General features: G+C 42.7%; 2 protein-coding genes across 4 annotated transcripts in view; one reads left to right on the forward strand and one right to left on the reverse strand.

The window, feature by feature from the left end:
* Positions 1-15867, forward strand: part of LOC143936205 (ABC-type organic anion transporter ABCA8-like) — a 394203-nt gene that overhangs the window by 190839 nt on the left and 187497 nt on the right. The gene's annotated exons all lie outside the window — the stretch shown is intronic.
* LOC143936211 (ABC-type organic anion transporter ABCA8-like) overlaps positions 1-15867 on the reverse strand; it is a 98852-nt gene that overhangs the window by 50729 nt on the left and 32256 nt on the right. Inside the window, exons 12-18 of the mRNA XM_077460625.1 lie at positions 11029-11139; positions 8016-8191; positions 6070-6189; positions 5845-5983; positions 5654-5744; positions 4002-4141; positions 2578-2697 (exon numbers count right to left, since the gene is read on the reverse strand). Coding sequence (XP_077316751.1) covers positions 2578-2697; positions 4002-4141; positions 5654-5744; positions 5845-5983; positions 6070-6189; positions 8016-8191; positions 11029-11139 — 897 coding nt within the window. The remainder of the gene's footprint in view (positions 1-2577; positions 2698-4001; positions 4142-5653; positions 5745-5844; positions 5984-6069; positions 6190-8015; positions 8192-11028; positions 11140-15867) is intronic.

A 15867-nucleotide genomic window follows, 5' to 3' on the forward strand; every position in this document is an offset into this window, starting at 1 on the left:
ACCTGGGAGGATGGTTTATATATTGGCTGTAATATGTGGGAAAACCACATTTGGACATTGGCCTGTATAAGGAAGCCCCGGATGCATTGACCAATAGGATCCTCCATTCGTTTTAATGTGGTTTTATATTAATTCTCTTTAGAGCGTTTACTGGTCGTTGCCCACAAGATGGCATTGGGGTAGATCGGGTAATTCACTATACTTAGTACTTTAACCACTTCAGCCCCAGAAGAATTTACCTCCTTCCTGACCGGGATATTTTAATGCGATACGGCACTGCGCCGCTTTAACTGACAATTGCGCGGTTGTGTGGCATGGCACCCAAACAAAATTGACGTCCTTTTTTCCCCACAAATAGAGCTTTCTTTTGGTGGTATTCGATTACCTCTGCGGTTTTTATTTTTTGTGCTATAAACAAAAAAAGAGCGTCAATTTTGAGAAAAAAAACAAAACAATATTTTTTTACTTTTTGCTATAATAAATATGCCAAATAACAAAAAAAAATAAAATGTCTTTCTCCGTTTAGGTCGATGGGTATTCTTCTGCATATTTTTTGGTAAAAAAAAAAAAAAAAGCGTATTACGCAAAAGTTATACGTCTGCAAAAAAGAGAATAGATTTATAGCATTTTTATTATTTTTTTTTTTTTAGTAGTAAAGGCACAATCTGCGATTTTTATCAGGACTGTGACATTGCGGCGGACAGATCAGACACTTTTTGGGACTATTGACATTTATAAAGCGATCAGAGCTAAAAATAGTCACTGATTACTGGCAGGGAAGGGGTTAACACTAGGGAGCGATATAGGGGTTAACTGTGTTCCCTGTGTGTGTTCTAATTGTAGGGCGGATGGGACTGACTAGGGGAGGAGACCGATCGGTGTTCCTATACACTAGGAACATGTGATCTGTCTCCTCTCCCCTGACAGGCATTCCTGCTCTTTCAGGAGCGATTGCGAGTGCCTGGAGGACATCGCGGTTGAGTGACGCTGCTCAGTGACACGGTGGGCAGGCACGCCCCCTAATCCCCTTAAGCAACCACAGTACAGCTACGGCGATTCGCACAGAGGAGCCATTCTGCCACCGCCAATCAACGGCGGGCGGTCTGGAAGCGGTTAACAATGTTAACATGTTAAGTGGTTGGGCCGTTCTTTCCACCCAGTGATGGCCCAATCGCATTGATCTATTGCTGTATATATTAGCATGGTAATGGCGTGTGTGCGTGCCCCTGATGACGTCACATATGACAAAACGCGTAAGTTGGAGCCAAGCACAAATGCTACCACTTATGCACGTTTGACAGCCGGCCATCTTACTTCCTGGGGGAAATGACCTTTCGGCGTTTACATGCTCTTGATATCTCTGCTTATGAGAGTGTTACCCTTTTTAATATTTTTTTTTAAAACTATATTACACTATATTTGTTACCTTTTGTTGTATGTCTTATGACATGGATTAATCCCTGCGAGGGAGTTGAATACTGAGGGCTGCATTTACGGTATTCATCTACCTTTCCCTATGGTGCCATTTTATCCGGAGGCAGGGGAGGATCTCCAAACAGTCTGGAGCTTCGGCGCCGGTTATTGTAAATGAAGCGCCAATTGACCACTCTTAGCTGGGGGGAGGGGGCGGGATCACATGATTTCTGGTAAATGCAGCATGGGGTTTGGTTGGCGACACCTACTCAATCCTGCTTTCCATCACTCTGTGGTCTTGGCCATGGTGGAGAGATTGGAATGTGTTGATTGCTTCTGTGTACAGCTCCCTTTAAGGGAGTGCTCCAAATCTCAGCTTGTTACCTGTATAGAAGACACCTGGGAGCCAGAAATCTTGCTGATTGATGGGGGATCAAATACTTATTTCACTTATTAAAATGCGAATCAATTTATAACTTTTTTGAAATGCGTTTTTCTGGATATTTTTGTTATTATTCTGTCTCTCGCTGTTATAAACGGACCATTAAAATTATAGACCGATCATTTCTTTGTCAGTGGGAAAACCTACAAAATCAGCAGGGGGTCAAATACAGTTTCCTGGATTATCAATTATAATGTTCATTACATGTTCTATATTGTCAATTTTAAATCTGCACTGTTTGTATTGTACCGCTCCTCCATAGATGCAGTGCAGTAAATAAGCATGGTCACCCCAGGACCGACAATGTTTCAGAGTTCGCACAGGCATCATGAATAATTCCTGTAACCTGTCTAATATGTTTATTTCCTATGATCGCCAGTGCCATCTAGTGGCCATAATGCGGTATTCTCCTGAAACACCTCAATGTGGAAAACACAACATTATGACCACTAGATGGAGCCGACAATCACAGGAAATAGACATATTAGACGCATTATGGGGATTATTCACGACAGCTGTGCGAATGCTGAGACATGCGGATGCAAATTATTATTATTTTTTTTCCATATAAAGACACCTTAATAATGTTACTGGCAGGATCACCAGGTGAAAATAAAGGGGGAAAAAAAAGCCTAAAAAAAGGAAAATGGATACAGCCACCACATTTAAAAATGTCAGCCCTTAGAAATGCTGGATGGTCGAAACATAAAAATGATGCCCACCTCCTTTTTCGATCTCTGGCTCTCCTTCCAGTTTCAGAAATACATCATCCAGGGTGGTGACAGAGACACCATAACTCCCAATGTTCCATCCCACACGTCCCTCCAGGTCAGAGAAGAGAGCTGTAAAACAACAGTTCAAAGTTAAAAGAGAACTTCGAGGAATATAAATGGAAAGGACAGAGGGAGGTTGGCGTAATGCAATGTTTCTCAACTAGGGTGCCATTTTGATTTTGACTTGGATCAGAGATGGATGAGGGGACTTTGTGATGTGGGGAGAACTCTCACGTGATAGAGGTATTCTGTTATGGAGGGCTTTTTTTCTCAGAGAATAGGTGCAGGAACTCCCACCTTCCGAGTCACCTCATGTCCACCCCCTACCCACCTCTGAACACCATTGCTTGGTTCCACCTCCTACCCACCTCCAAGCACCATTCCTTGGTCCCACCTCCGAGCACCATTCCTTGGTTCCACCCCTACCCACCTCCGAGCACCATTCTTTGGTTCCACCTCCTACCCACCTCCGAGCACCATTCCTTGGTTCCACCTCCTACCCACCTCCGAGCACCATTCCTTGTTTCCACCCTCTACCCACCTCTCAGTAATGGATACAGAATCAAGTATCAATTTGTGGTGCTAAGTAATTTGTATGTAATTTGTTAATGATAGGAAGTACAATAGGTCCCCTGTAGCCAGCAGCAATGAAGCACCCCCAGCAACAATAGACGCCAAACAGCTAGCAACAATAGACCTCTTCCTCAACAGTAGCTGTCTCCCAGAAACGATTGTCTCCCAGTAGCATAAGAGTCCCCCAGCAGCCAACATGAATAGACCCTCCAGTACACCCCAGCACCCCTAGCCATTACATACATTCAGAGCTGGAGGAGCTGGAACTGCGTTCCCCCACGTTCCTGCTGAAAAAAAAGCCCTGGATGTACTCTAATGTGACATGGGGCTGTCATATATAGGGGAGATAGAGGGGCTTGGCCTCACATGTATAGGGTGGACTTTGATTTAGTGGGGGGACCTCTGAAATGATGGGAGCCTCCAACGTAAAAGGAGGACTCTGATTGGAGCATCTCTAATGGGAAGGCAGGACTTTTGATATGAAGTTAATTTCATTATGGGGGTTGTGTGGATCACCCCAGCCTTAGGTTTACCATCGATAAATACATTTTTTTTTATATTTTAGACTTGGGTGCTTCAAGATTGTGCATCCTTTTAAATTGCACCACCACCACCGAAAAAAGGTTGAGAACTGCTGGTGTAATCTGTTAATTTACCTCCATGCCATCTTTTTTTCTTAAAAAATCTGGAGCTTTGTGTTACCGTTAGCTCAATGCTCCTGGTCTGTGCACTCCCTGCTTCTTTTCCCTTCCCAACAGACGTCCATTTTATCCCCTCAAGACCATAATATGTGGCTGCACCTGGGAAGGCATCCATGTTCTGGAATGGCAGGGTGAACGTCAAATCCTCCACATTCTGTGTGCTGAGTTTGGCACTGGAGACGTGCTTGGTTATGAGGGATGTGATGGCCTCTGTGTCACATGACGGAGTCACCTGAATCCTGGTTAGCCAAAAAAAGACAAAATAAATACAGTGTTATCATGCAAAATGTATCACTAAAATACTCTCCACACTGCTGAGGGACATGAACCCATCATCTGGGCCAATAATCCTTTTAAGCTGCAAATTTTATTATTAAAAAGGGCCACCTGCTATATAGAAGGGACAAAAAGGTAGGTCGCTTGGTAGTCCAGGTGGCCAAGGGACCAAAGGCTCAATCCTTCACATAAGTTGACTATTTTTACTCTGTGTGAGCCACATTGACCCACAGGATCACAGTTTCGGCATTTTCATAAACCCAACCAGGCTTTGTCTTCTATGCTTATAGTGTAGTATGGGACCTGGTGGCTGCAGGTAACTAAAATGTCATTGAAGTTTCCAGTAGGAGGCCCTTTGTCTTTTCACCACGGTCTAGATGTTAGAAGAGTCTTTTGCTAAATCCTAACCCCTGCTTGAAGGTTCTCGTATGGGGCCTTTGTGTTTTGGTCTAGATCAGGGTTTCTCAACTAGGGTTCCTCCAGGAGGTTGTTAGAGGCACAAATTGCTCATTGCGCAAGTAACGCCTAACTTCAAACTGAAACCATTTTATCTATCTGTAAGGGGCTAATTCTTCCTAATGACCACAAGTGTAAGAAGCATTCTTCCCACTGACCATCACACTACTGTATCATGAGTTGTAGTAGGGGTTCCCCAGGCATGTACTGGCAATTGGGACTACTGGGAGTTTCCCGGTGGGCAGATGGATCAGTGGGCCACTCTGATGTAAGGGGGCTGCTCATGGGACACTCTGATGTAAGGGGGCTGCTCATGGGACACTCTGATGTAAGGGGGCTGCTCATGGGACACTGTGATGTAAGGGGGCTGCTCATGGGACACTCTGATGTAAGGGGGCTGCTCATGGGACACTCTGATGTAAGGGGGCTGCTCATGGGACACTCTGATGTAAGGGGGCTGCTCATGGGACACTCTGATGTAAGGGGGCTGCTCATGGGACACTCTGATGTAAGGGGGCTGCTCATGGGACACTCTGATGTAAGGGGGCTGCTCATGGGACACTCTGATGTAAGGGGACTGCTCATGAGACACTCTGATGTAAGAGGGCTGCTCATGGGACACTCTGATGTAAGAGGGCTGCTCATGGGACACTCTGATGTAAGAGGGCTGCTCATGGGACACTCTGATGTAAGAGGGCTGCTCATGGGACACTCTGATGTAAGGGGGCTGGTAATAGGACACTCTGATGTAAGGGGGCTGGTAATAGGACACACTGATGGAAGGGAGTGCTGATGGGACACTCAAAATGTAAGTGGGCCGGTCTGGATGAAGTCCAGGGCCAAATTTCTGTCCCAGTCCAGCCCTGGGGTTCCCTAAGACCGGAAAGTTATTTTAAATGTTCCTCTGTGTTGAAAGGGTTGAGAAAGGTTGGTTTAGATGATAGAGGAATTGCTTGATGAATCCTATACTTGGTGCACCAACTGCATCTTCTGCAAGTCTCAAAGAATTCCATGCTCACCTCAAGTGATAGCCGATGCCCCATTTCCGCTTTAGGAAAAATGAGCTACCAACACATTTCAGCCTCCCATTGGAGAGCACAGCCTTACGGTCTGGAATTAGAAGATAATGGTCAGACATGGATAAGAATTTTAAACAAGCTAGAGTTTGTTACAACAGAAATGTTGACACCAAAATCATATAACAACCAACCTGCAAGGATGTCGGCTTCGTCCATGAACTGCGTGCTGAATAAGGTGACGTGGCCAACTTTGCGCTCTTTGAGAACAGACCATACACGGTGCCTGGAGAACGGGTCAAGGCCGGCCGTCGGTTCATCCAGAAACAGAATCTAAAAGGAGGGGCAAGATTTTGTTCCCAAATTCACCCCTAAGTGTTTTTTTTTTTTTTGAGGAAGATAATTCCTGAAAAGATCACCTCGGGGTCTCCTAAGAGTGCAATCGCCAGGGTCAGCTTCCTCCTCTGACCTCCACTCAGTTTATTGGCTCTCAGGTCTTGAATGTTCTCTATGTCCAGGTCACAAAGGACCTTTTCTACCTATAAAATAAATCTGATCAGCAAAAACTCAAACCTTCCATTTCAGAATGTCTATTGTTGATGTACACAGTGCCTTGAAAAAGTATTCACACCCCTTGAAATTTTCCACATTTTGTCATGTTACAACCAAAAATTGAAATGTATTGTATTGGGATTTTATGTGATTGACCAGGGGTCTCCAAACTTTGGCCCTCCAGTTGTTCAGGAACTACAATTCCCATCATGCCTAGTCTGAGTCATGTCTAAGAATGTCAGAGTTTTACAATGCCTCATGGGACGTTTAGTTCCGCAACAGCTGAAGGGCCGTAGTTTGGAGATCCCTGTAGATAGACCAACACAAAGTGGCACATAATTGTGAAGTGAAAGGAAAGTGATAAATGGTTATCAACATATTTTACAAATAAATATGTGAAAAGTGTGGGGGGAGGGGCATTTGTATGGCGCCCCCCTGAGTCAATACTTTGTAGAACCCCCTTTCTGGGGGTGTCTCTACCAGCTTTTTACATCTAGAGAGGACATTTCTGCCCATTCTTCTTCTTTGTAAAATATCTCAAGCTCTATCAGATTGGATGGAGAGCGTCCGTGATCAGCAATTTTCAAGTCTTGCCACAGATTCTCAATGGGATTTAGGTCTTGACTGTGACTGGGCCATTCTAACACATGAATATGCTTTGATGTAAACCATTCCATTGTAGCTCTGGCTGGATGTTTTGGGTCGTTGTCCTGCTGGAAGGTGAACCTCCGCCCCGGTCTCAAGTCTTTTGCAAAGTCTAACAGGTTTTCTTCGAAGATTTGTCTCCATCCATCTTCCCATCAACTCTGACCAGCTTCCCTGTCCCTGCTGAAGAAAACCATCCCCACCACATGAAGCTGCCACCACCATGTCTCACGGTGGGGATGGTGTGTTCGGGGGATGGGCGGTGTTAGTTTTCCCCACACATAGAGTTTTTCTTTTAGGCCAAAAAGTTACATTTTGGTCTCCTCTGACCAGATCACCTTCTTCCACATGTTTGCTGCCCCCTCCCCCACATGGCTTCTCACAAACTACAAACAGGACTTCTTATGACTTTCTTTCTCCAATGTCTTTCTTCTTGTCACTCTTCCATAAAGGGCAGATTTGTGGAGAGACGACTAATAGTTGTCCTGTGGACAGATTCTCCCCCTGAGCTGTGGATCTCTGCAGCTCCTCCAGAGTTACCATGGACCTCTTGGCTCTTCTCTGATCAATGCTCTCCTTGCCCGGCCCGGTCAGTTTAGGTGGACGGCCGTGTCTCGGTAGGTTTGCAGTTGTGCCATACTCTTTCCATTTTCAAATGATGGATTGAACAGAGCTCCGTGAGATGTTCAAAGCTTGGTATTTTTTTTTATAACCTAACCCTGCTTTATACTTCTCCACAACTTTATCTCTGTCCTGTCTGGTGTGTTCCTTGGCATTCATGATGCTCTTTGTTCACTAAGGTTCTCTAACAAACCTCTGAGGGCTTCACAGAACAGCTGCATTTATACTGATATTAAATTACACACTGTTGGACTCTATTTACTAATTAGGTGGCTTCTGAAGACAATTGGTTCCACTAGATTGTAGTTAGGGGTATCAGAGTAAAGGGGGCGGAATACAATTGCCCCTCCCCCACACTTTTCACATATTTATTTGTATCATTTATCATTTTCCTTCCACTTCACAATTATGTGTGTTGGTCCATCACATAAAATCCCAATAAAATGCATTTACGTTTGTGGTTGTAACATGACAAAATGTGGAACATCTCAAGGGGTATGAATACTTTTTCAAGACACTGTATCTGCACATCCACATTGTTTTGTACCTCAGATTTAACGTTGTTTTTAGGAACTCCTTTAATCTGAGCAAAAACTTCCAAGTTCTCCTTCAAAGTTAGAAGCTCAAAGTTGAAGTCAATCTGCGGGCAAAAGCCGATCTTTCTCCAGATCTCCTGACGAAGACTGAGGTCTGATAGAGGATGGCCATAGATGTTGGCAGATCCTACAATGAATAAGGAGGAAGCTAAAGGTCATCTCCACCCAAAACTTAGATTTGAGAATCCATCTGTATTGTAGGGGTTGGTTATGGTCCTGTCAGCAGATTAGAAGTCATGGACCCACAATGCACAGTAAGATAAGGACACCATTGCTCGTTCTGCTCAGCCGCAGTATGGTGCCCATGTCCAATGTGCACTAATAAAAAATGTGTTCATTTTCGTTTCATTCGTTTATTTTCTTTTTTCGGAAATTTGGAAATCTGAAAATTCGGAAAATTCGAAAAATTCACAATTTCCAAATTTTCGGATTTCCAAATTTCCGAATTTTTGAATTTCCGAATTCTCAAATTTTCAAATTTCCGAAATTTCAGAATTTTCAAAAATTTCAGAATTTCCAAATTTTTGGATTTCTGAATTTTTGAAGATATGAAAATGCGGAAATTAAAAAAAATGAAAATCTGAAAATTCTAAAATCTGGAAAAAAGAAGGAAAATTAGTACAATTTGAAATAATAACTATTAAATTATAGGTATTGGAATTTCCTTTCAAATCTACCTGTTTGTGAACGTATTGAATACAAATTTATCTGAAGTTACAAATTATCTGAAATAACAAATGCTGCATCTAAACAAATTGAAAGGAACAAATGAATAATTAATAATAGTAATAAAAAGGTTTTATTATTATTATTGTTATTTATTATTATTAGATTGTTACTTTCCATTTGTTTAGATATGGCTTTCGTTATTTGAGATAATTCGTAACTTCGGATAAATTCGTTCTCATTACATTCGCTGACAGCCAAATTTGAAAGGAAATTCCAATACCTATAATTCAATATTTATTATTAGTTAGTTATTATTTCAGATTTTCGGGTTTTCGAATATTCAGATTTCCATCCTTATTCTTGGATTTTCACATTTCCAAATTTTAGAATTTTGACATTTATGAAATCTCGAATATTCGAATTTCCTAATTTAGAATTTCCAAAATTTGGAACTTCCAAATTTTAGAATTTCCTGAAATGTTCTAATTTCAGAAATGTTCCAATTTCAGAGTTTCCGAAATTCTGAATTTTTACAGAAATTCCGAATTTCCGAAATTCATAAATTAAAAATTTTCGGAAGTTCGCAAATGTGAAAATGAGTAAATTCGGAAATTTGGAATTTTGTAAAATTTGTAATTTTTTAAATTTGGAGATCTTGGAAATTGAAAAATTCGGAATTAACGAATTTGTCAAAATTCGTTAAAAAAATAATTTGGAACTAAATGAATTGCACATGTCTACATGGCATACATATTTCTATTTTCTAAATAACGAATGCCGCATCTAAACAAATTAAATGGAACAAATTAATAATAAATAATAGTAATAAAAAGGTTTTCTTATTATTATTGTTATTTATTATTATTAGATTGTTACTTTCCATTTGTTTAGATATGGCTTTCGTTATTTGAAATAATTCGTAACTTCGGATAAATTCGTTCTCATTACATTCGCCGACAGCCAAATTTGAAAGGAAATTCCAATACCTATAATTCAATATTTATTATTAGTTAGTTATTATTTCAGATTTTCGGGTTTTCCAATATTCAGATTTCCATCCTTATTCTTGGATTTTCACATTTCCAAATTTTAGAATTTTTACATTTATGAAATTTCGAATATTCGAATTTCCTAATTTAGAAATTTAGAAATTTGGAACTTCCAAATTTTAGAATTTCCTGAAATGTTCTAATTTCAGAAATGTTCCAATTTTAGAGTTTCCGAAATTCAGAATTTTTTCCATCATACTTAATGTGATTGTAGCCGTATTAGTGCAATTGTGACAGAGAAAATTGAGTACTGTCCGTGATACTTTCTTTTATTTGCACTAGCATACAATTTTTCAGGACAAGCTTTCGGGGTATGTCCCCTTCTTCAAGGTCCAAGCAGTAGCACTGCTTGGACCTTGAAGAAGGGGACATACCCCGAAAGCTTGTCGTGAAAAATTGTATGTTAGTGCAAATAAAAAAAGTATCACGGACAGTACTCAATTTTTTCCGAAATTCTGAATTTTTGTTTCATTAATCGTTTTGCTTTTTTCGGAAATTTGGAAATTCGAAAAATTCACAATTTCCGAATTTTCAGATTTCCAAATTTTCAAATTTCCGAATTCCCAAATTTTCAAATTTCCGTAATTTCTGAATTTTCAAATTTCAGAATTTCCAAATTTTTGAGTGCAAATAAAAAAAGTATCATGGACAGTACTCAATTTTTTCCGAAATTCTGAATTTCCGAATTTCCGAAATTTAAAATTTTCGGAAGTTCGCAAATGTGAAAACTAGTAAATTCGGAAATTTGGAATTTTGTAAACTTGTAATTTCGTAAATTTGGAGATTTCGGAAATTAAAAAATTTGGAAATTTCGGAAATTTGTCAAAATTTGTTGTAAAAACTAGTTTGGAACTAAATGAATTGCACATGTCTACATGGCATACATATTTCTATTTTCTACATATTTTATATTTCTACGAGATTCTATTTCCTAAAGATTTTTTCAAGTGCACAAATTTAGGTAGAAAGGCATCAAAAACATTCCCGACAGCCCTCCACATACAATGACTTTGGGTGTTAGTCAAAGAACCTTCTCAGAGAAGATAAGAATAGCTTGAAGAACCAATGAAAGGCAGCCCAGAGCCCCACCTGTTGTCCTAAAATTAGCAAACAATTTATCGATATGCAATTTATTTAATACAGAAAACAACTAGATGTGCCTTCAATTGAAATAAGCTGTGTATGAGGTCATGCCTATCTATTTTTATATAGACCGGTAAAGCTTATAAGGAGAGGAACATCTCACCACCAGTGACTCCGCACATCCCGCCGAGTATATTCAGTAATGTTGTTTTTCCAGCTCCGCTGTGACCGAGTAATGCCGTGATCTGTCCCTCATAGATGTCCAGATTCAGATCTGGGGGGGGGGGGTAAAAACACTTAATTGGTCTATGACTGTTCACACAATTTCAGATTACACTTCCATTAGAAACATAAAAACTGTGAAATGCAACACTGTGTCTCCTCACATAAAAAAAAAAGACGACTGAGCTCTGTCTGAAAGTATACTTATCATTTCTCAACTTTTTGGGTCTCCTTACTCTTAACCACTTGCTTACCGGGCACTGTCACCCCCCCCCCCCCCTTTCCTGCCCAGGCCAATTTTCAGCTTTCAGCGCTGTCACACTTTAGCCTCATACACACGATCGGACTTTGTACAAACTTTCCCGTGGACTTTTGTACAAAGGGCGTAGTCCACAAGTTTGTATTGCATACACACGATCGGACTTTTTGACAACAAACACGAACATAGTGACGTCACAACGTACTGATGACACTTCAAAAGAGGGCATTCAATGACTCCAGCGCCACCTTTGGTCAACTTCTGTATTGTAGTCTGATCTTTTGCATTGGTTCTGAGCATGGCGTGTTTGTACCTTGTACAAAAGTCCGATGGTTTTGCGTACACACGATCGGACTTTGCTCCATCGGACTTTTGTTGCCAGAAAGTTTGTCCGTTCGCACAGCCAACAAAAGTCCGATGAAAACAGAAAAAGTTTGTCCGATGGTGCGTACACACGGTCGGATGTTGCTCCAAAACAGCTAATTTGCATGTTTGTTGTCAAAAAGTCAGATCGTGTGTACGGGCCTTAAGAATGACAATTGCGCAGTCGTGCAACACCCCGTACCCATATGACATTTATATCATTCGTATTTAATCATCGCTGAGGGTTTTTATTTTTTGCTAAACAAAACAACAAAAAAAAGACAAAGAAATTTTTGAAAAAATAAAAAAATAAATCACGTTTTATATTTTGTTATAAAATTTTGCAAAACGGGAAATTTTTCTCCTTCATTGATATTCGCTGATGGGCTTTTCGTTATTTGAGATAATTCTTAACTTCGGATAAATTCGCTCTCATTACGTTCGCTATCAGACAAATTTTAAAGGAAATTCCAATACCTATAATTCAATATTTATTATTAGTTAGTTATTATTTCAGATTTTCGGGTTTTTGAATATTCAGATTTCCATCCTTATTCTTGGATTTTCACATTTCCAAATTTTAGAATTTTCACATTTAGGAAATTTGGAATATTCAAATTTCCTAATTTATGGGCACAGATAAGGCGACACTGATGGGCACTGATAGATGTCACTGATGGGCACTGGTAGGTGGTATTGATAGGCAACACTGGTGATGACGCACTAATTGGTGATTTATAGGTGGGCACTGTGGGCACTGATAGGTGACACTGTGGCCACTGATAAGTGGCGCTGGTGGGCACTGAAGCCTCTGCAGAGGCTCTCCACAATCAGGACCGATGTCGCTCTCACAGCCGCCGGTGATTGACTTTTTTTTTCTTCTCCTCACGCTACCAAAAATAGCCATTTAACCGGCTCTTTTTACATCACATGACCAGCTGTCATTGGCTGGCAGCGGATCACGTGGTAACGGGTCGGGATCGACCCCTTACTCCGATCTGTGATCAGCCGAGTCTCATAGAGTCGTTTGGTGGGACACGGGGTGTTCACATTTGCTTGGTGCAAGACTGCAGAGCATAGATGTGGACTATGTGGCAGCTTTCTCCAGGTTTTGGTATTCCGTCATGGGGCTCGGTAGTTTGGAGATTCCACAGTGTCTTGGGTGGGACGGGATCTCCGACCCTGTGTCCAGATTTTGTAGATGACCAGCAGGGTGTGGGCTCAGCCCTTATAATGAGGGGGTGGGAAGACCTCATGGCTCCCAGTTGGAGACTGCTCCACACCAAGAGAGACAGGAGGTCTTCAGGAGGCAGCCAGAACACGTGTGACTGCAAGAGGCAGAAAACGGCCTGAGGACTAAGGCCAGAGCGGAGCTGTGGGCGCTAAAGTAAAGCCATCCACATTGAGGAATCCCGTGGTCTGTGTGACCAGAATAAAGAGCAGAAGTACTGCTAAAGAGAGCCAGGGGGGCAGCGGCCTCCCCTGTATCCGCCTCCATCTGGAGCCCGGGACCTGCACTAGCCAACTATTTGAGTACATTGTGTGGGGTCAACAACATATATTAATCTACTGAATGTTTAACTATATGTACGAAGCCCGTGGGACGCAGTGGAACTGCCAGGACTACATACTTATGACCAGGAGCGGACTGACAACCAGGGGCGTAACTATAGGGGGTGCAGCAGTAGCGACTGCAACTGGGCCCTGTGCTGCAGGGGGCCCATGCAGCCACCTCTACATATGGCCGGCAGCAGCATAGGCAGCTAGGGGTACCAGTGCACCATGCACACGGGTGGCTGGAGGTGTAGGGTGACTACCCGGCTACTCAGAGTACCCCTCTCCATGCATTGCCGCTCAGTCCGATGTCTGTTCTCCACGGCCAGAGAAAAAAAAAAATAATAAAAAAAAAACTACTGATACCAGTGGTGGAACTACAGGGCTCACAAAGGTCATACCTGTGACCACGCCCTGGAGTTCCACAGCCGGACTCGGAGGGAAGGGCCCTGGCTGGGGTTCAGGGGGGCCCTTCATGGTTTCTTGCATCGGGGCCCTGAAGGTTCTAGTTACGCCACTGCTGACAACTCATGGGGCTCCTTGGCAATAGGAGATTATGGGGCCCCCAGGAAATCAGAGATTATGGGGCCACACAGTAGACACAAACAAACACACACAGTATACACAGACATGTTTCTATTGGCTGAGAAGGTACTGGAGAGGTGGGGCAGCTATAATCTCAGGATGTCGGTAAGGGACATTTCAGAGACAGATGTAAAAGAAAAAACACACATTTTTACATATTGTCCCTGAGGCTGGCAACCCTGATGGGGCCCCCTAGTGGCATGGGGCCCTTGGGCAGTGCCCGAGTGGCCCAATGGTCAGTCCACCCCTGCTTATGACGAGCATGACTCCCACTTATATCTCGTAAGTGTGCAATAAATGATACTGCTTAAATACTACACTTAGAGAGGTGCCCCCCCCCTCCCCCTTGTTTCTTTCAAACAAAATCAAAGGAACACATTTTAATCAGAGTATAGCATCTAGTCAATTAATCTCCTGGGATATTGATCTGGTCAGGTAAGTAGCAGATGGGGTTAATCAGTTTCAGCTGCTTTGTTGTTAATGAAATTAACAGGTGCACTAGATGGGCAACAACGAGATGACCTCCAAAACAGGAATGGTTTTACAGAAGGAGGCCACTGACATTTTTTTAACCTACTCATCTTCATCTTTTCTGATTGTTTTTAACTAGTATCGGTGTCACCACTGGTAACATGAGGTGATACCTGGACCCTATAGAGCAGTGTTTCTCAACTCCAGTCCTTAAAGTGGTTGTAAACCCTTACAACCAACTTTGACATACAGGTAAGCCTAGATTAAGGCTTACCTGTAGGCCCAAGAAATATCTCCTAAACCTACACGGTTTAGGAGATATTTGCCGAAAAAACAGGCACCGCTGTCTACGGTGCATTGAGCGCACCGCTGTCAACAGCGATATGCCGCAAGTGGTGGCTCCCGTGCGCATGTGACGTCATCGCAGCTTCGTCAAATGACAGCGGCGGGGCAGTAAGACCCACCAAGATGGATGCTCCAGACTACAGGGGACAGCGGTGACTTCGCTGGCTCCTGTGTCAGGTAAGTGACACATAATGGACTACTATGCGATGCGATGCGATGTATAGTAGTCCATTATGCTTTACCTTTGCAGCTAATCAAAGAGGAAGTAACACCCATCAGGGTTTACTTCCTCTTTAAGGCTCCCCAAGAGGTCATGTTTTCAGGATTTCCCTCAGATGAAATGGCTGTGGTAATTACTAAGGCAGTGAAACTTATCAAATCACCTGTGCAATATAATGGGAAGCCTGAAAACAGGACCCGTTGGGGGGCCTTGAGGACTGGAGTTGAGAAACACTGATATGGAGGTTGCACAGGCAGTCCAACTCCTCTAGGATGACAAATCAATACGTACCATTGCCAGAAGGTTTGCTGTGTCTCCCGACACAGTCTCAAGAGCATGGAGGAGATTCCAGGAGACAGGTAGTTACTCTAGGTGAGCCGTAGCAGGTCCTTAACCCATCAGCAGGACCGGCATCTGCTCCCTTGTGCAAGGGGGACCAGGGTGAGCACTGCCAGACCTCTAGAAAATGACCTCCAGCAGGCCACTGGTGTGAATGTCTCTGACCAAACAATCAGAAACAAACTTAATGAGGGTGGCCTGAGGGCCCGACATCCTCTAGTGGGCCCTGTGCTCACTCCCCAGCACTGTGGAGCTCGATTGGCATTTGCCATTAAGCAACAGAATTGGCAGGTCCACCACTGGCACCCTGTGCTTTTCACAGAGGAGAGGTTCACCCTGAGTACGTGACAGACGTGAAAGGGTCTTGAGAAGCCGTGGAGAACATTATGCTGCCTGTAAAATCGCTCAGCATGACCGGTTTGGTGGTGGATCAGTGATGGATTGGTGAGGCATATCCATGGAGGGAGGCACAGACCTCTACAGGCTACACAATAGCACCCTGACGGCCATTAGGTATCGGATGGGTTCCTCCTGGTGCAGGACAATGCCCTGCCTCATGTGGCGAGAGTATGAAGCCAGTTCCTGGAGTATGAAGGAATTGATACCATTGAATGGCCCCCATGCTTGCCTGACCTAAATCCAAT

Source organism: Lithobates pipiens, unplaced genomic scaffold (assembly GCF_037356315.1).
Source record: "Lithobates pipiens isolate NorthernLeopardFrog02 unplaced genomic scaffold, aLitPip1_a1.2 Scaffold_28, whole genome shotgun sequence".
In the NCBI taxonomy this organism is placed as follows: Eukaryota; Metazoa; Chordata; class Amphibia; order Anura; family Ranidae; genus Lithobates; species Lithobates pipiens.